The sequence below is a fragment of the Eupeodes corollae genome, chromosome 1 (genome assembly GCF_945859685.1).
Source record: "Eupeodes corollae chromosome 1, idEupCoro1.1, whole genome shotgun sequence".
NCBI lineage: Eukaryota > Metazoa > Arthropoda > Insecta > Diptera > Syrphidae > Eupeodes > Eupeodes corollae.
Window position 1 is genome coordinate 223,220,587 of NC_079147.1, and position 20,122 is coordinate 223,240,708.

The 20,122-nt window shown below is 35.0% G+C and overlaps 3 protein-coding genes and 1 long non-coding RNA gene across 5 annotated transcripts; 3 read left to right on the plus strand and 1 right to left on the minus strand.

Annotated features, from left to right (window-relative positions):
* Nucleotides 1-3,840: 3,840 nt before the first annotated feature.
* On the plus strand, nucleotides 3,841-4,642 carry LOC129941870 (probable 39S ribosomal protein L49, mitochondrial). The gene is made up of 2 exons (XM_056050637.1): nucleotides 3,841-3,975; nucleotides 4,083-4,642. The coding sequence occupies exons 1-2, from the start codon at nucleotides 3,886-3,888 to the stop codon at nucleotides 4,569-4,571; spliced, it is 579 nt and encodes a 192-aa protein (XP_055906612.1). The 5' UTR covers nucleotides 3,841-3,885; the 3' UTR covers nucleotides 4,572-4,642.
* LOC129941869 (breast cancer metastasis-suppressor 1-like protein) lies at nucleotides 4,620-10,645 on the minus strand. Its single transcript, XM_056050636.1, has 3 exons — nucleotides 10,276-10,645; nucleotides 9,971-10,215; nucleotides 4,620-5,077 (listed from the first exon to the last, which is right to left on the minus strand). Exons 1-3 carry the CDS (start codon nucleotides 10,463-10,465, stop codon nucleotides 4,814-4,816), a joined length of 699 nt encoding a protein of 232 aa, XP_055906611.1. The 5' UTR covers nucleotides 10,466-10,645; the 3' UTR covers nucleotides 4,620-4,813.
* Nucleotides 10,646-12,476: 1,831 nt separating this feature from the next.
* On the plus strand, nucleotides 12,477-14,756 carry LOC129940423 (uncharacterized). 2 transcript variants are annotated; one of them, XR_008780681.1, is made up of 5 exons: nucleotides 12,477-13,087; nucleotides 13,150-13,542; nucleotides 13,616-14,064; nucleotides 14,221-14,356; nucleotides 14,563-14,756. It is a non-coding gene; the product is annotated as an uncharacterized LOC129940423 (long non-coding RNA). The 2 variants fall into 2 exon arrangements; XR_008780680.1 differs by lacking the exon at nucleotides 12,477-13,087 and having other exon boundaries at nucleotides 13,104-13,542.
* A 724-nt stretch (nucleotides 14,757-15,480) lies between these two features.
* Nucleotides 15,481-17,353, plus strand: LOC129942014 (uncharacterized). Its single transcript, XM_056050805.1, has 2 exons — nucleotides 15,481-15,646; nucleotides 16,835-17,353. The coding sequence occupies exons 1-2, from the start codon at nucleotides 15,538-15,540 to the stop codon at nucleotides 17,089-17,091; spliced, it is 366 nt and encodes a 121-aa protein (XP_055906780.1). The 5' UTR covers nucleotides 15,481-15,537; the 3' UTR covers nucleotides 17,092-17,353.
* Nucleotides 17,354-20,122: the final 2,769 nt, after the last annotated feature.

A 20,122-nucleotide genomic window follows, 5' to 3' on the forward strand; every position in this document is an offset into this window, starting at 1 on the left:
CGTACTTAACCTAAAAAAATCATTCTTGTTTTGGTTTCGATGAAGAAAGGTGTTCGACTGTGTTCTAAAATATGTAAAGAACTTTTCTGGATATTTTTCCAGCAGTCTTATTAAGGAAAAATATTTTCCTTCAATTTTCCGATTTGCATTAAATGGATGCACATGCAATCTTTTTCATGTTTTGTTTATTAACAAGGACACCAATAACTTTTTTTTTAAACAAATATAGCTTCGACCGCATTTTTTCAATCGTTTGTTTTCAAAACAAAACACAATAATGATAAACACAAAAAAAACAATTGTTAAAGTCAAACTTCATTTGCGAAGAATTTGATACTCTCGTGTGAAAGAAATGTCAAAATCGACGAATATTCGTTTATTCGTTGGTCGTGATCATTTGAATACTGCTTAATACCAACGTTTTCAATGTGAATGCACACTGTTAAATATTTTAACATATAAGAGTTTTTCTAACAAAGGGTTTTATTTTGAACATTTGCATTTCGCATTGGGCAATTAAATTAACTACACCATTAGCAAAATGGAACAAAACACACGTCAACAACGCTTGTTAAAATTAACTTAAGAGATGGTGAATGTGTCATCACAGTTTTTGGGTCACCGTAGAGCACAAATAGACGTGTTAGGTTATTAAAATACTAGATTCAACTGCTAGTAGCCAACTTCACGTTAATGTCATTTATTCCTTTACGCTATACTAGTCCTGTTGCAGGTGCTCGGACATTATGGCGAAACTTTTGGGACTTGATTTTTTTCTTTTGTTGATTTTGTAAAATTTGAATATAATAGATCTCCTTAGTTTCTTCCAAAAAAATCTTATTGAAACAGAGAAACGTGAGATGACTTTTTAAAATGTATTATTATTTTTTGCACAAAACCTATAAGACGGGATTAAAGGGGATTTTCTATGGGATTATGAATCCACTAGCAGTCCATATGATATATCTCCCAATGTGTTAGGCATTTGGCGGAATTCGTCTAGATTCTTAAAGGTAACCCTTTTGGTTCACAATGAAATAAACGCCAATACCAAAATAAAACTATCTGATTGGAAAACAATAAAATTCTACTCTCTTTTTCATTTTTTGGGCAAATGAAGCGTACTGGGAGAATTTAGAGTTACTTTTTTTGGTAAAGCTTGTTTAACTAAAGACCAAATAATCAAAACGTTGAACGATGTAAACATGGGTGATTGGAAAAAACTAATCAAATTTCTAACAACAGCTATTTCATACAGAAAGTAAAACATCAAGAAATTCAACTATTAGTAATTTTGAATTCGCTTTGTATGTATCTTCCATTGACTAAATTTGAACTTACAGAAAATTATTCAACGATTTATTTGAATGTCCCCGCGGTTACCTATAATGCCTTGTGACAAAAAGTTAGGAATTGGTTTGAGGTGATCGTCTAGTTTGTGTCAAAACACAAACTAAAAAGTTGCTCGAATAGTCGGCAGAATGGTTTTTGCATGTGCGAGGACATTCATATAAGTCTGTAGTGCTCAGTTTATAAACCAAACAGTTTCGAAACTTAAAGTTGCATGTGCGCGCCTAGCCTTAGAAAATTTTCACTTTAAGAACGCAGTGTTGGAAGGGAGCCATTTTATTCAGATTCCTCTAACTAAACTCTTCTAAAGGACAAATAGTTTAGAAGATTTTTCAAGTTTTAAGTTTATCACTCATTTGATTTAAATATAATTAAAACCAAAATAATGTTTCAATAATAATGATTTTATTGATATCAAATTTGTTTTAAATGTTAAAACTTATAAACCTTTTTAAGTTAGTATTTTTGTAAACTAGTTTATATTAAACTTAATAATATGTCTCTGAGTAATAACATATTTCTTAAAGGTTTTGCATATAGTGAGCACCAAATAGTAAAAAGTGGATACATTTTTTAAGTTAGCGGTCGAAAATGGTTTTTCAAATTTTTAAAAACCTTTTATGAATTTTAAAAAGCAAAATCAATTAAATATTTAAAATGTTAATAATCAAAAGAGAACATGGTTAACAGCCTAGCCACTGATAAAGCTTCGGCTCCCATCGATCACCGAAATCAAGCATCAATGAGCGTGGTTAGTAGACAGATGGAGGACCGTCTCGAAACCTACCGCGTGCTGTTGTCATGCGTTCTTTCTGTCTGTTGTTCTTTCTCTTCTGTCCTTATGTCTTGTATTAATGTCTTGTGTTGTTATCACCTTACATGGTCTTGTCGCTCAAGGTGCTGTGTTCTCTACTTTGTACATTTATGTTCTGAGTAGTGTGTAATGTAAAGTGGACACTTACGCATATGCTTCATGACAGTTCCTATCAATAATTTTTTAAATCACATTTCACATTAACTATGTACGGAATTTTTTAACTGTAAGATCTTTAACATTTTCTAAAGTATTTAATGAAATATGCTTTTCCAAATGCCTTTAAAATTATAATTATCAAAAAAATGGAAAGTACTGTCATCGTCAATTTATTTTTTTTTTTTTTTAATTAACTCTTGTATATCGAAATTCCAACGCCACCTTGAGGCCACGGAGAACATTAAAACTTGTGTATGTATAATGTTGCGTTGCGTTTGTCTATTTAGACAGGCAAAATTTAAAATGACTTGCAAAACCAATTTCTTTAGTTTGATTAAATTAGAATAAACCAGCTTTTTAAAAAAGAATTAAAATACCTGATGGCCATCAGCAATGATAAGTGTTAATTGTCAATATTGAGTTTTGTCGATTCCAGGTATTATGCAATAGGAGCAGAAATAAATCGAATGTAAAATATGTTTTGAATAATTAAGTTTAATTCATATACACCGAACGAAGTTACAAACACAGACGATGGGGGGAAAATAAATGGAATAAAACTGCTTTTATTCACATTTTCAAAGAATACACTAAAAACCTAATAAAAAATAGTTGGATAGGAAACTTTAATACGCCCAGTCATTTATATAGATTGTAAGATCATTTGGCTCAGAGCCAAGTTACTCGTTTGTTTATTGTCTATAACTAAAAGGGAATTAACATGTATTTGCAACTGCATAATGCAGAAGAGGGGTGTAGATATATTGTGTCAAAACACGAAACTGAGGGAATATTCTAGTAATAACTCTTTCTTACCTCCTATAAAATACTATAACATTTTGACTGTACAGTACTGCCGTAAACCTTGACGAAAGTGCAATGAAAAATAAATTAACAGACCTAAAGAAAGTTAAAAAATCAGAAAATATTTTTGGGAAACCAACAAACAGTGTGTATCCGTAGTCTTAAAATGATAGATAAAACGTTCTTTTAATCCTTTATTTAATAAAGACGTATAGAAACTCGAAAAAAATATCTCAATAATATAAACAAAAATATTGCAATAAGTTGAAAGAACCTTAAAATTAAATGGCAATTAAAATGAAACACTTGAAAAGAAGTTTAACAAAACTTTAAAAATATAAATATATAAAAGTAAAGAAGAAATGTTAAGCTTTTGTTTAATTTGTATCATTGTGGTACACGAAGATGCTATAAAGTAGATGAAAACGTTCATCTTCACTATAATCTTGACTTTCTCGAATTTTCTATAAACCAAAAAAACATTGAAATAAAGAACTTAATTAATAAGACCAAGTCACCATTCATAAGGATTGTCTTAATGTGAGATAATTTGGCTAAGAGTCAAGTGGCTCATTCGTTTATTGCCAGTTATAAAAATATAAACAAATTTATAGTAGAAAGAAATTCAACCCAACTTCAACTTTTCAACTCTTTTTGAATGCGCCATTCGAGTTAAGCTATTGTGAATAAAATGTTTTGAATATGTCACTTATCTCCAGAACTGTCAGTCAGTCTCAAGTTAAATAAGAAATAGAAATATGGCTGGAGCAACTTTCAGACTGCCTGCGGTATTTTCCCAATTTATTCGGAATTCCAACATAATTTCAGCATCAAAACAAACACAATCGGTAAGTAAACATTTTATATTCCCTTCCCCACACTATTTCAATAAAATCAATCAAATTTAACTACAAATATATCAAAATTATTCTAACCTATTTCGTGTCCTTCACAGCTAATTGCTCCAGCTAATGCAACGCAAATCCCTCATCGCAACTCTAGTTTTAGGTCGTCCAAACCCGTGGCAGACATCTCTGAGTATCCAGAAGTCGAAGTCATCAAAAATCCCCCCGAATGGAAGTTTGTCGAAAGACTGATCCCAAGCGTAGCTGTACCAAAACCTGTGCCCAAGCCAGAGTATCCATCGGGATGGAGGCCACCGCAGCCATCAAGTATGAAACATGACTATTTCGTTGGTCGTACCAGAAATTACATGCTCCCAGTGTATTTACAAACCAAATACCGTGGACAGCGTCGCATTACAATCGTTCGGTACATTCAGGGTGACATCTGGAAACTTGAACGGGAATTGCATAAGCTTGTCGAGGACTCGAAAGGTGGAAAACTAGTTGCCAGCCGTGTAAATGAGCTCAGTGGTCAAATCCACTTCCATGGTGACTATGTTAAACTCATAGCACAATTTCTTGTTTCAAAAGGATTTTAAAGTCAAAAAATAATAAAAAGTAAAATTAGAAATACAAAAAAAACCGCGTTTTGAGCTTGTTTGAAAAACTATCATTGCATTTTTATTATCTTAGTTTGCACTATCTCATTTGTAACTTTTATTCTTCTTGATAAAACTCTATTATAATCTAAAAATAAACGTTCGAAAAATGAATGCCGAGGTGATTAGCTTAATAAGAATATGCCTGGACTATGTTATGAACCACGAGATCATAATCATCATCACGTTGATGTGGCGGACCTTTTTAGAGATTTCCTAATCGCTTTCCAGTCTTCAATTATGTCCTCGTCCTGAAGCATATACACAATATACGGCCCGGATACGGTGACTGCTTTCTTACGACCCGGCCCTCGGACTTTACTTGTTCTCTTATCTGTGCCCCAATCTGCCCATGATATGTCAACATTGTGCCTGTCCTCCTCAAGTCGACGGATTTTCTCCATTAATTCCTCGTACATTTGATCCATGGCTAGTTGTTTCTCACTCTAAAAGAATTATTTGTTTTTTTTTTTGTTGGTGTTGTTTATGTTTTAATTAAATGAATATTTTAGTTTTGTTTTCGATTCGAATTTAACCCGAACCGAAGTAATAGAGGGGTGAAATAAATTTTAATGTGGAATTCTAACTAAATACATGCGAAAATGTTTTAAACTCTTGGTAGTCTTTCAAAAGTCTAAGTAATTTTGTTCTTAAATTGAACACTTAACCGTCAATTGTCAGATGTTTACAAAAACAATTTAAGACATCATTTGAAAACAAGTTGTATTGTTTACATAAAATCGAAGGCACTTAAATCCAGCAAGCTAAAGCACTATCAAATAAGTTTACTGAGCTAAAAAGAGTTAAGGCCACAACCCTTATTTTAAGAACTTTACTTTTGGGCTTCGAGTCCAAATTAGTAAGCAAGTGGAGGTTGCCTATATGCGATACAAACAACACTATTAAATACGTTTGTGTTTGGTGAATGTGAAGGAACAATAATAGTTAAATCTCTGAAAGAGAAGAATATGTGTATCGTATCTTACTACATAAATTGTAACACATGGGCAAAGGATTTTGAAAAACTATATAGGTAATACAATGCAACTCCTAGCTGACATAGACATAAGCGTTTTACTGGGGCGCTATTATGAAATACGAAACGATAGGCAAAAAAAACGTTACCCAGAAAACGTAACTCATGGCGTAGAGCGATTATACGAGATAAACGAAAATGTTGTCAGCCAAAAATGAAAAATGGTATTTTTTAAACGCAACTAACTTCACACCTATTTACAAATGTCAAAATGTGAATGTTGGAAAAGTTTTAAGTTTAAATTTCATTTGCATTCGGTTCGGTAAAATGTTTTTTTCATTGCGATTACTTTCTTTAAAACGAAGATGAATCTGAATCCAAAGGAGAAATGCGTGTAACAAGGGCACTCTTAAGAGATTCACTTCATGGGACCATTAAGTTAGTTGTAAGTTATGGATAATTAGGCTAGTTTTATGAATTTTTGTCTAGCTTTAAGATAGGTTTAAGAATGAATTAATAAAAATTAATTTAAAAAAAAAAAAAAAAAAAGAGATTCATCCGAGCCAATGAGCCTTTCAAGTTCCACGTAAGTAAATGAAAATCCTTTTCTTCTTGCTGTATTTAAGTAAATTCCTAAAATAGTTTCAACGTTCAAGTAACTTTTTCGTCTCAACAAGGAAGTGGTTAAATATGTATTGGATGGGATTGATCCACAACTTCCAAGTTTTAATTCTACATATATACCAAATGTATTTAAATTTGCTGCCACACTTCGATTTCTGGCAGAGGGTGGATATCAAAGAGGAACCGGACAGGATTTCCTTGTTAGTATGGCACAACCAACTTTATCGGTCACTCTAGCAAAAATATTGCCAATAATGGAAAATATTCTGAGCCCAAAATTTTTATAACTTGCCAAAACAAAAGTTGAACGAGTATCGTTTTTTTACGATTATCGTTTTTCGTAATCGCAATACAATTTTACAAATACGCGCTCCTGCAATCGTTTTCGTAATCGCAATTTCATAAATACTCCGTATTAAAAACGATTATCGTTTTACATACTGTTAACAATGACTGGGTCGAACGAATTAATTAATTTGAAGTTGAGTTTAAAAAGAAAATTGAATTTGAAAATCTTCAAGCAATAGCATTGGGTCAAACAAGAAACTCAAAGGATTTCTGGAAAACCGCGAGGGAGATCAATTGGATGGGATATAAAATAGGAGTAGGCGTATCTGCTGAATATCTTTCCGCTCACTCCAGGCTCCTTCTTTCCAATAATTCTAATTTAATGTTCTCCTAAGAGATTAAGAAGATCCAAACCTCATGAGCTTATGGTCTAAAAAAAAACATGGGAAAGTATTAAAAGTTTAAACTTCCCCCCAAAGTGATTGTACAAAATTAAGAAAGAAAAATCTGTAGTCGATCCTTCAAGATAGGTCCTGATGAAGAGGTGGTTTTAGTGGTTAAGAGTCCCACACTACTTGGTGTCGAATACTGCCAAGTGTCTTTAGAAGATTTCTTCCTGTCAAAAAAAAAATTCTCCTACGCTGAACCATTAACTGTTGATGACACATTAGACACTGATATATCAATTGATGAAATACAAGCTGTGATCCTCAATGGAATGGTAAAGCTCCAGGTGAAGACAGGATTCCATATGAGTTTTTTAAAAATGCTACACCTACATTCTTTAGAAACCTCCAAATTCTGTACAGCAAAGTTTTCTTCACAGCTGAAATCCCCTCTTCTTTTAAAAAGTCTGTAATATTTCCTACCATTAATGTGTTGTTATATGCAGATGACCTTATCATACTCTCTTAATCACCAGGACTTATGACGGTCATAAATTGTCAATCATCTCTTACGGAGATGGCTACACAGTTCAACATTCACCTTTTCTGGGTGCCGGGCCATAGAGACATTCCAGAAAATTGCAAAGCTGACGAACTTGCAAAAAGCGGAACAACTTTACCTCTGCTGGCTCATAATACTAGCGTAGGTATCCCCATTGCTACATGTAAACTCATGCTAAAGCAAGATACCATAGAGAAAACAAACTTCGGGTGGGATAACACCACCACCTGTTTAGCGACTAAACTAATTTGGCCTTATCTTAGCGCCAGGCGCTCAAAACAATCAATCTATCTGAGTAGATTGCACATTAGCTATATTATTGGGATCCTGACTGGGCACTACGTGATAGGAAGGCATGCTATTCGACTTGGAGCCCCTGCAAATGATTTTTGTAGGAGTTGCATGGACGAAGAGGAGGAGGAAACAATCTCTCATCTTCTGTGCACATGTTCTGCCTTATCGCAAAGACGTAGATTCCACCTTGGAGACTACTACTTCAACGATACCAGCGATCTAAAAAATTCTGACATTATTGGTTTGACGAGTTAAGCTGATCAACTGATCCATATGTTATCACAACGGACCATACTTTGGTCTAAGTGTGTTGGACTTCCCAACCAACAGCCACTTTAACCTAACCTAACTTATGACGTCATTTCCTAGAAACAGCTAAAGAGGTCAAATATTTGGGAGCTAAACTAAAACCGTCTTTAAATTTCAACAAACACCTAACCGAAAGTACCCGTGGCATGATGGTTAGTGCGATGGACTGTCATGCCAGAGGTCTTGGGTTCGATCCCTGCAATCTAAAGTCTTCTCACGGGTACTGCCTCTTGCGAGGAATTGACAAATTCTCCAAGAGTAACTCTTGTCATGAAAAAGTGCTTTCTCAAATTTGCCGTTAGGATTCGGCTTAAAACTGTAGGTCTCTTCCATTCCTGACAACAGTACTCGCACACAGGAATGGTTGAGAGTTGTAAGTCACTAGGCCCTAGTTCTCAACGGACTGTTGCGCCACCCAATTTATTTATTTATTTTTACCTAACCAAGCCAATAGCTCTCAAAGCTTGCTTAACATATCATGAAAAATGTGTTTTCCAATAAAAGTATAATTTTATCTGCAAAATATAAGATATTCAACGCAGTAGTTAAATCAACTCTTTGCTATGCTTCTCAAGTTTGAGGGTCATATGAGTACGAGGAAATTGAGAAATTCAATAGGAATAACATACAAAAGCTCTTCAATCTACGCCTTGTTACGGTATATACTTGGAAAGCGGACTACCAAAACTTTTGACAAATACATTCAAGTCAAAAGGCTGATTTCATAATAAAGGTATGCTGTCATAATGAGGAATCAAGGCTTTCAAAAAAACTATTTTTGTATGAGTTACGGAATAAGGACTGGTGGTATGAAAGATAGCAATCTATTGGCAACGCTTGTGGGGAAACCTTACATATTGATGTGAACAACCAACGTAATTTTACAGACCAACTTTACTGCATTATTCAGAAAAACGAAGACTCTATTCGAGATGCCTTCATCGTTAAGGCTCGGAATTCTGAAAGTAGAATCTTATACAGTCAGCTTAATTTTAATCTTAACAAGAAAAACTACTTTCACGACTCACTTACCTATGATGAAATATTCGTGATATTTCTTAAAATGTAACCCTTATAATGGAAGCTTTAATCAATTTTGTACGGTTATATCATATCATAAGTATATGCCCAATATTCAAAGCACAAAGGCAAATTGGAAACAATCATTTACTATGCAGGAAACGAGTGTGACTGGAAAACCCTAAGCAATTTCTTAAAAATAGTTTACAAGTAAAGGATGTTATTAATATCAGAATACGTTTGATACTTTATTTCTTTTTTTTTTGTTGATTTTTAAAAATTTAATTAAATTTTAAAATAATCATTTATAAACTTGCCAACCAAGCTGACGGCTTAATTTTTTCGGTAAAGTAGATCATGAGCACTTTACCTAAGTAGGAGAATTTTTCAGGAGGAAGCCTCAAGATTCATGTGGTATCACAATGGGCCATTAAACTGGCCTAAGTGTGGCCGTTTCCATCATGGACAGCCACTTTAACCTAACCTTACCTACGCAAGTCCAATTGATGCGAGCTACTGAGCGAGCAGCGGGACAAACGTTATGCTGAGTGGGAACTGAGAGGCAATATTCCGAACCAATATAAGCTGATAGGTTTGGAGGTTGAATAGTGCCTGTATAAGTTCAATTCGTTGTTGAACTTTGACTTTGGCAACATATTCGAGAATTGTTATTCCCAAAATAAAATCTCTTTTAAATTTTTCGTCGGTTTTAAATGATTGAAATGCATAGCCTTCAACTCTTAAAACTGAAACCCTTTGAAAGAAGTTTATATTTAAGTTTCATGCCTCAAACACTTGCGCCCTATTCTCTTTGATTGTTGAGCAAGTAAAAAATGAATATGAATACGAAAACAACATAAATTGTTTATCTATAAATTACCTCGAAATTTTGTCGGGCAGCTTGTTCTTCTGAAAGAAACTTGTGTTCTATGTTGTCGATCCTGTAGCGCCGCAGAATATCTGCCACTTCGATCCGGTTGCGGTAGTTTTTGTCTAATTGTTTCAACGGCTGCAGGTACTCGTCGGAGCGATTATTTCGAACTTCGGATAGTTGAAATTCAATTTGGTTGTACCTCTCGCGGTAGTATTGTTCCCGTAGAATGGTAAACTGAGTTTCCAGTTGTGCTGTGGAATGGGATATTATCATTAGCAGGAAATCCTTTATCTAAACTCAAATCAACTTACATAGATTTTCAATATATTCACTGCGTCTTCTATCGATTTCAGCGACATCCATTTCAGATGAATCATCAGATTCAATCTCATCGGCTTCTTCTGCACTTGTCTCATGGCCCTGGCTGGAGTTCGAGTGCTCCGATTCGGCTCCAGAAACGTCACCTTCTGCATCAGTTTCACCATCGTTCTTAACAGGCATTTTGTGAGTAAATGAGAGGTCTTTTTCTTTAACTCACAAGTGCTACGCAGAGAACTTAATGATCTATTTTAAATTTTGGATTTGTTTTTAATTATATTGTGGTTAATTAAACTTTATTTGATTTTTTTAAGTAACTTTCCAAAATTCACATCTCCCCGAAGCCAAATAAACAATTGTATGTTTTTTGATGAATGTCAAAAGTGACAATAGGGTTGTGTGGTTGTCTCTTTCTTTTGCTTCTCGGGATAAGTTTTTATTCAGCAAAATGGCTGCTTGGACTTGTAAGAAGGTTCGTGCCTGAACTTAAATATAAGAGTGTCGAGTAGATGGAGTTAGTCATGGGTGTCAAAACGTATATTTAAAGTTTTTCTTTAAAAGAATGATAAGAGCTAGAAACTATATGTGTTTCTTATAAAAATTAGGATAAAGGTCAACAATCAAACCATGATCCAAGATTAGGATCGTTTGTAACGGACCCCTGAATGGCAGCGATATTTTGTACACCTCGACCAACCCCTTGTATCACTGATACGGCAATTGTACACAACGGGCCTTACTAATAATAAAATTTAGTGACGACTTAAATATCATCACCATCTATGCATATAGGACCAAAAATCACCCGAAGAATTTTTCTCTCGAAGCATCCTAAGACCCCTCATCTTTCTTTGACAGGGTGCAGGCCTCAGCGCCATAAATGAGAAGTTTCTTATAGATGGAGATTTCTTGCGATTTGCAAGAGTTATTCTTCTTTTGATTTCAGCGGTGTCGTTGTCTGTGTTGTCTAGGTAGACAAAGTCCTTACAACCTCAAAGTTCTAGCTGTCCATGATGACGTTTTGTTCAAGACGTCGTTGTTCAGTGTCCTTTTTTGATGACAGCATATACTTGGTCTTGTCCTCATTGACCACTAAACCCATCTTCTTCGCTTCCGTCGCAATGCTCAAAAACGCTTCACTGACATCAAGCTTTCATCTTCCAATTATGTCAATATCATCTGCGTATCCGAGTAATTGGATGGACCTTTGGAAGATTGTGTCTCTAGTGTTGACGGTTGAGTTTTGCACAATTCTTTACAGAACGACATTGAAGAAGCCGCATGACAGTGCATCGCCTTGTCTAAAATCTTTTTTGACATCAAATGCATCGGTGAGATCTTTTCCGACCTTGATAGAGCAGCGCTCATTCTCCATCGTCATTCTGCACAAACTGATAAGTTTGACAGTGATGTTCCCTGATCGTCAGCCTGAATCCATTGTCGGAGGTGGTGTCGTGCAGACTATATCTCCCGATTGTGCCACCAATCCTAGCTTGGCGTTAAGATCTTCTAAGATAATTTTAATGTCATAGCCAGGGCACTGCTCATTGGGGCATGCGCCCATATTAGGCTTATGTTGTCGAATTTAGCCTTGATGCAGATTGTCGTGATGCGCTCGCTCATCTCTTCCTAGCTTGGCGTTAAAATCTCCTAAGATAATTTTAATGTCATAACCAGGGCATTGCTCATAAGTCTTGTCCAAGAGCTCAACTGTTGAAACTCAAGACTTTTTGCCTGAGCCTAGTTCCAACAACAAATCCACACCCAAATAGACGCTGTCTTTGTTCTTGGTAGCAGTCGCCGTAGTAGATATCGCAGTCTTTTAGTTTGCGTTTGCCCGGTCCATCCTATTGCACTTCTTGGATGGCGGTAATATCTGCCTTGCAGCAGTTTAGGGCTTCCGCTAATTGTTCGGCTTCACGTGGTCTGTTAAGGGACTTAACATTCCACGTACATATCCAAAGTTCGTTGTCCTTATTTCGTTTGCGTGGGTTGTCAACAGTGAATCCGTCCGTATCCGAGGCTTGTTGGTGTTTCGCAACTAAAGGTATTTTTTACGTGGCCAGGAAGTCACCCCGACGGCACAACCCCCAACCTGGAGGGCCAGATCCTTAGTATAACTCCAAGGAAGGGGAGCCGGATAAGCCGCTCCTTACAGGCCTGGGCTCCGAATATGTCGAAGAAGAACTATAAGGCTAGGCGCGCACATGCAACTTTTAGTTTCGAAACTGTTTGGTTTCTAATCTGAGCACTATAGACTTATACGAGAGTCCGCGCACATGCAGAAACCATTCGGTCGCCCATTCGAGCAACTTTTTAGTTTGTGTTTTGACACAAACTAAACGATCACCCCAAACCAATTCCTTAGTTTGTGTCTCAAGGAATTTTAGGTAACTGCGCGCACTTTCAACTAAATCGTTGAACAATTTTCTTTAAGTGCAAGAGAGAAAAAAAATTAGGCAATGTTTTCCTTTCACAAAAAATTCTGAGGGAAGAGTACCACCTTACATCTCAATTTCACTAGTTTTCTCTTTCATACATTGATTGCGAAAATTTATTAGTTGCTTAAACCCATAAAAAATGTCTGTATCCTACTATGATACACGTAACTGCGCGCACATGCAACTAAATAGTTTCTTTCGTATGTTTGTATTAGTGCATTTCAGTGGAATGATTTTTTAAAGTGTGACGAGGTTAGTAGGATACTTCCAGACGCGCAGAATAATATATCCTTCTCGTATGTTTGATTTCATAATTCAATTTGCTACTTTTTAAACGTCAAATGTATTTATGTACTGAAAGGAGGTGGTTATTATTATTTGTAACTCAAAACAAAATATATTTTTTAATTTTTTTTTTATTTTCAGATTATTATGTACTTCAGTCGTATCAAAGTGCGTCATCGTTTAAAAAATGGAATAAAGCACAATTATTTCAAATGATGTTTCGCCTCTCACAAATGGGAATGGCAAGAGTAAAACAACGCTGTCGCCGTCGAATGCTATGAACCAGACTGCAAATGGAATTGTATACAATAAAGAGTAACATAAACAACACTGAAACGGAAAAGCACCCACGGGAGCAGCAGTATCAGGAAGAGGAGAATTCTATGATGATCCTAATCGGAGCAAATCTTCATTCGAAAAGGTTCCTCTACACACAGCCTTCTAGTATATTTTGGCTTTTACCTGCTTATGATATTGGGCTACATCAATCAATTTATGTGTGCCCCAAAAGTAGCTAAAGAAAATAATCGAGAGGTAAGATGACGATTTGAATCGATTTGAAATTCACGAACTGACAGACTGAGTCTGAAATTCCATTTGTTTCCAGGGCTATGTTACGCTATACGATACCTTCGAGAATTCTATTCACGGTATGTCTATCGGAAGGTCCGAGATTGCTGGGATTCCCCTTTTTGCAGTGTCCCTGGGGGGGGAGGTAACTCTCAAAGATCGCATAACCAAGGATTACGGTTGGACATTTGAGTTCACTGGAAAAGAAACAAGATGCTTGAACAGCGTTGCAGAACAGACGGCTAGGCTTTAGGCAGTCCCCGTTGTGAAGTGTGTTGGAGTATTCTATTGTCCGAAGTTATTGCATTGATGAAGAAATACAAACCTTATTTGTATTTGTATGAGACGCATAGTGTGGTAGTGATGAGAGCAAATGGTCGCGGTATTGTCGACTATTATGGCGCCGATCCGAAAGATGTTGATATTCTAATGGGAATATTTAAAAAGAGCTTTGGCAGTGCTGGTGGTTATATTGCTGGAACAAAGGTAAAAATTAATGAATAGGTGTCAATCGTATTCAAAACAATTTCCTTGTTTTTAAATATTTTTTTTTCTTGGCGGTCTGTTAAATATTTGGTTTTATAATAAACAAATAAAATTCAATAATACAATTCTTTAACAAAAACATTTCTCTTTTTGCAGAAACTAATTGATTGAAACAACTGGCTCGGAATACACCATATTTCCGACGACGATTGGCCCAATTAGGTGCCATTACCTATGACCATGAAGATTCTTCTGTTGTGCCGATGCTCGTCTATCTTTTATCCAAAATTGGGTAAGTAATTGTTAAACATTTTGTATAAATAGCTATTAGAATGTTCAACTCAAAGATACTTTGCTTCAAACGGAAAAAGTGTGCAAACGGAAAAGTTTCTCTTTTAAAAAAAATTAGTTATCCCAAGCGTTCACTTTGAGTCGAATATTATTTGATTATTTATTTGTAAAATGTGAATTATTTAATTGTATTATTTTATTTTACAGAGCTGTAGGCCGTACACAAACTTTCCGTAAGGTAGCGGTTGTTGGAGTTGGGTTTCCTGCCACTCCAATTATGGAAGGACGTACATATGTATACGCTTAATAGCAGTTTGATTATGCCTTACAAGTGATTGATAAAACAAGTGATTCAGTAATCAGTTTGCCTAGAGTATTCATGTAAAGTAAGAGATTCTAATCCGATTATTTATTAAGTTAAAAGGAATAAATAAATAATAATAAATAAATGAATAAGGTCATTTTATAATTCTTTTAATACGAATTTCATTTATTTGATGTATTTTCCCATATACATACATATATATAAGTATAAAGTTAGTTACTAAAGATCTATTATAATATTTCTATCACTAAAAATAAATAAGTAAAGCAAACTTGAAAGATGTTTTATTTTCATCGCAGTGTTAAAAAGCGTTTTGGCAACCGAAAGGAAACCAAAAAAAAGGAGTAATCGCAGTCGTCTAGTAGGCGTTATATTGGGGGTGCATTTTGGTTTCGATATTCGCTTAATATGGTTTTAGAAATAACCAATGATATTGTGGGTGTGTTTTGGTTTCGATATTTGCTTAATATGGTTTTATAAATAACCAATGATTCCTTCCCCAGCCCACAATTTTACACTAGTATGTGTTTCAACACATATTGTTATGCAGTAACTGTTTCTTGGCAAGGGGATTTCAAAATAAATACATTTGTTGTCCTTGCTTTTGCATTCATTTTGAATATTTGTTTCAAAGTTAGAACTTGAAGACGGACTTAATTTCAGCGAAAATTATCTTAAGAAAATGAATATGGACTCACAAGGTAAGACTTTTTTGTGTTATTGAAAATTAAAATTAGGTAATTATGTGTCTAGGTAACTTAATATGTATTTTACTTCCAGATTTCCAAGAGGATGCTAGCTGGACCGAAAATTTTATAAATAATGTTCAAAGTCGTCAAGCGATTTATGATGCTTCAATGGCGGAGCACGCAGACAGAAACTTTGTTTCCGGCCTGTGGGAAGAAATTTCAGAAAAGATGGTACCTACTTGGCACAACATGTCAACAATGGAAAAAAATGAAAAAGGTGAGCACACTTAAATGAAAATATAGGAGGTTTACGACATGACTGCTGGGTTGTTACCCTTTTTGTGAAACTTTTTTATTATTCGAAGAATAGGTACTGATGTTAAGGAGAATTAAGTTGTGAAAAAAAAGCAGTTTAAAAGTGTTGGTATATTTATTGAATGGTTTTAATGATTAATACACTTCATACAGGAGCTTGAGATACGTTTATTTTTAAGTAAAATCGAATACAAAAATAATTTCTTTTTTGAGTCATAGCATTTTGATTTTATATAAATTTATATTTTTTCATATTGCCATGGTACTGAACCTTGAGGTGAATTAAAATATTTTACAAAATAATCCCTTGCTGTTGAACCATCATGAGATCCACGTACATTTGTTATATTAGGTTTTGTCAACGAACACTCATACAAAGTGTCTTCATACCTTATCCCATCTCTTTTGCGAACAAAATTGTGAAGGATGCAACAGGCTTTAATAATATTATCGCAAAATGAGAGATGCACGTCAAGTGGTCTATGTAGTATCCTCCATTTATTACTTAAGATTCCAAAGGAGCATTCCACCATTCTTCGGGCTCTAGTAAGACGATAATTATATATTTTCTTGTCCGTGGACAAATTTCTTCGTCCAAATGGACGCTGTATGTGGTCTGATAAGGCAAAAGCTTCATCGGCTACAAACACAAATGGCACGCATTTTCCCCCTTTGTCATTTGGGAGCAATTGATCTGGTGGTAGATTCAGTTATTCTTATTAGCCATAAGAACCAATGAAAAATAATTCTTGTAATTCATATACTTCGATCCAGATTAAGATGGCTTTTGGACCCTTATATGTTTGCCGTCAATTGCTCCTACACAATTGGGGAAATTTGTACTTGTTAAAAATTTGTCTGCAACTTCTTTCCAAGTATCTTCTGTTTGTTCCGGCATGTAATTTTCTTTTAGGCATATCCATATTTTGTCGCATGTATCCTTAATAATTTCTCGTAGGGTTGTTTCACCTATGAGAAATTCGTAATGAAGAGACCGGAAACTGTTTCCTGTTGCAAGGTGCCTATAGAAAATAATATTTTTGATCAAGGAAATACAAATTAAGAAAGTATCTGGTCTTAAAAATCAATTTTAGAGAAGAAATTAATGTCAAATTATTTTAAACTACAATATTTTCTTTTATATTTTTAGTCAAAGAACTTCAAAATAAATGGAAAAATTTGAAGACATGCTTTCGCCGAGAGCTCAGTAAAAAAAAAAATGTAAAATCAGGCCAAGCAGCTACTAAGCGGCGCAAATATGTTTACTTCGACCAATTATCTTTCCTTTTGTCCTCGATGGAAGACCGCCCAACCGTCAGCAATTGCGAAATTGAAGAATTTGATGAAAATTTGGAGGTATTCTTAACAGAAGAACAGAATACACCCGAAATAACCACACAAATCTAAGCGACTGGATCCAAAAAAAAAAGAAAACGACATATGAGCAGGATTTGTTGGAGATTTTAGGGGAGAAAAAAGATGAAAATTTAGATGAAGACAAAACATTTTTACTCTCCTTGTTGCCATCATTTAAAAAACTCAACGACAGCGAAAAATTTGATGTCAAAATTGAATTTTTGCGCATTTTAAAACGAAAGGGCCAAAACAAAGAGAGCTTCAAAAAGAAAGAATAACACAAACGATATCATTCGTATTCAAAGAACGATTCGGACTCCGAATCAAATTAGTCAGTTTGCACTTGTAACCATATATTTTTTTTCCCTAAACTATGAACTACATTTTATTTTAATTTAATGAATTAATAAATAATTATTTTTTATTAAAACATAATCTTTATTTGTTTACCTCAGTGTAACCGCCAGTCTTTCTTCTGGAGATATTGCTTTCCTCCACCTGGTATTTTTGAAAGTTATTAAAGGCCTTATCAAAAACAGAAGTTCATCAAAACTTCTGTTGCTCATTCGGAAGTAATTGAAGAACTTGCTTGGGTGGGATCGGAGGTCTAGATACATTTTTTGGAATTGCCCTTTTACAAGGCGTTGTGAGTTCAACGGGTGAACCCAATATTGCCTTTTGATCGCAGGTTTATTCCTTCTTTTTAATTCAAACGCACATATCAGTGCCATTTCGTAAAAATCCATGTCTTGAAAATTTCATTGACTTTCAAAAAACAAAAAATATATTTTATATAATTTTGTATTGCAACAATATATCTACTCTTTTCTTTCATAAGCAAAAGAGTAGGACAAATTTGAACTATTTTGTTTCGTGTATATGAGATAGAAATAGTGAATAAATGTTTTCTGTGTATTGGTTTATTTCGTTGATTACTTTTGGAGTTGCTTATGTGCGCGATGTTTGGGCAACTGACGATCAAACTATTTGGTTTCGAAAAAGTTGCATGTGCGCGCCTAGCCTAAGGTGTTCATTAAGTAGTTCAACCTTACTGGAACTGTAGATGCTACCGTTGATTCCATCTTGAGGATTCGTCCGCTGCCGCCTGGATAAGGAGAGGTGCCTTAGTGGAAACACCTCCCCCCCTTTCTCGTTTGCTGCCCCCAACATCTTTCCACTGGGGTTGGAACCCAATCTCCAGTTGAGGTGCTAGGCACCCGATGTTCACCGCGGGGAGGTGAGAGTAGGAGTTCATAGACAGAGGTGGGTTTTGAGAAAAACCTGTGGACGCTTGTGTCCTCTTGAATGCACAGTCATGTCTACCATTTGAACATGTAATACATTTATGACTTTATTTATAATTTTAATATTTTGGAATTGAAATTGAAAACCAATGTACTATGTAAATAAATCGAAATCTTAATTGAAAATCGAGTGAAGGATTTCATAACTCCGAATACTTTATGACATCACATTAAAAGGGACTAAAGCAGTATTCACATGAGCACGACCAACTAACGACGATTGAATTACAAAATGCGAGTTTATATACGTTTGAAGACATATTTTACTTTTCAATATCATATATTAATAAATTTAAGAAAACAAATTTATTCGTCGCAAAAAAAAATTGTAGTTGATACGAACTGTCAAACTTTATTCGCGTTCCACAGTATCCACACTCGCAACTAATAAAATAATAGCGCGTACTTAACCTAAAAAAATCATTCTTGCTTTGGTATCGGTGGTGAATGGTGTTCGGCTGTGGCTCCTTGTCAAACTTCATTCGCGACGAATTAAAAACTCTCATGTGAAAGAAATGTCAAAATCGACGAATATTTGTTCATTCGTTGGTTGAGCTCATGTGAATAATGCTTAAAGCAGTGTTTTTTATTTGTATTGCTTTGATGCATATGACAGCTAGCTGAAGATTTTCCGATCTTTCCAAATACCGGCTACCAATTTTTTGAAAGAATATTGTTATCGCAAAAATAGTAATATAAAACAACGAAATTGATTTTGTTTTAAGTTTGAAAAAAAAAAAAAAAATTAAACATATAGCTGTGGACAACTAATTAGAAACACAAATTGAATTCACTTTTAAAGCAGTAGGTATCTGTGTTTTTTTTTTTGTGCAAAAATATTTTTGTTCTAAATATATTTTTTAAACTTAAAACAATGTTTCCCAAACATAAAATTTATTTCATATAGCAGTTTCTGCGAAAAACACCGCGTTTATTGGTGGACAATTCATTAGAAACAAAGCGAAAAATCATATCTTATTATAAAATTTATAACTTTATAATATCATTTACCTTGTATTTATCTTTAATACCTTGTTGCGAAACCTTTTTGCTTCAAAACTTCCCGACATCTTCGTTCCATTGATGAAATAAGCCGTCTGCACTGCTCTACGGGTACAGCCTTCCAAGCAGCTTATTATTATTTTTAATACCTTCAAAAGAACATCATTGTTGGAGTTATTTTTGAGAGCAATAGCTCTTTTAACATCTGCCCCAAGATGCTCTAGTGGATTTAGGTCTGCACTTAATGATGCCCATTCCAGAACTGTTATCGATTGGTCCCTAAAGAACTGTTTCGTTGTTCCAGCAGTGTGCTTGGGGTCGTTGTCTTGCTGAAACTTCCATATCACAGGCATGTTTTCATCGGCCCAATCCACTAATCGTTCCTTAAGAATGTCAATGTATTTAACGGTTGTCAGCGATTCGATGGATTGAACAAACTCCACACTTCGAGAAACAACCCCAAACGTTAAGCGAGCCGCCTCCATACTTAATTATTGGCAAGACGTATTTAGGGTGGAACGCTGTTCCTTTTGGCCTTCCTATTTATTTTAGTTTCGTCACTCCACACTATGTACTTTCATTCGTTTGTTGTCCAGTTGTCGTGTGATCTTGCGAACTTTCCGGGAAACACGACCATGCAACCCAACTTCTACCAATATTCTTCTGATAGTGCGTGGCCCTATCGGGACGGGACATCAATTACAACCGAGAGTTGGCGTTGTATCTCTGTGGAACTTATTTTAGGGTCTTTTTTGGCCAGCCTACTAATTGCTCGA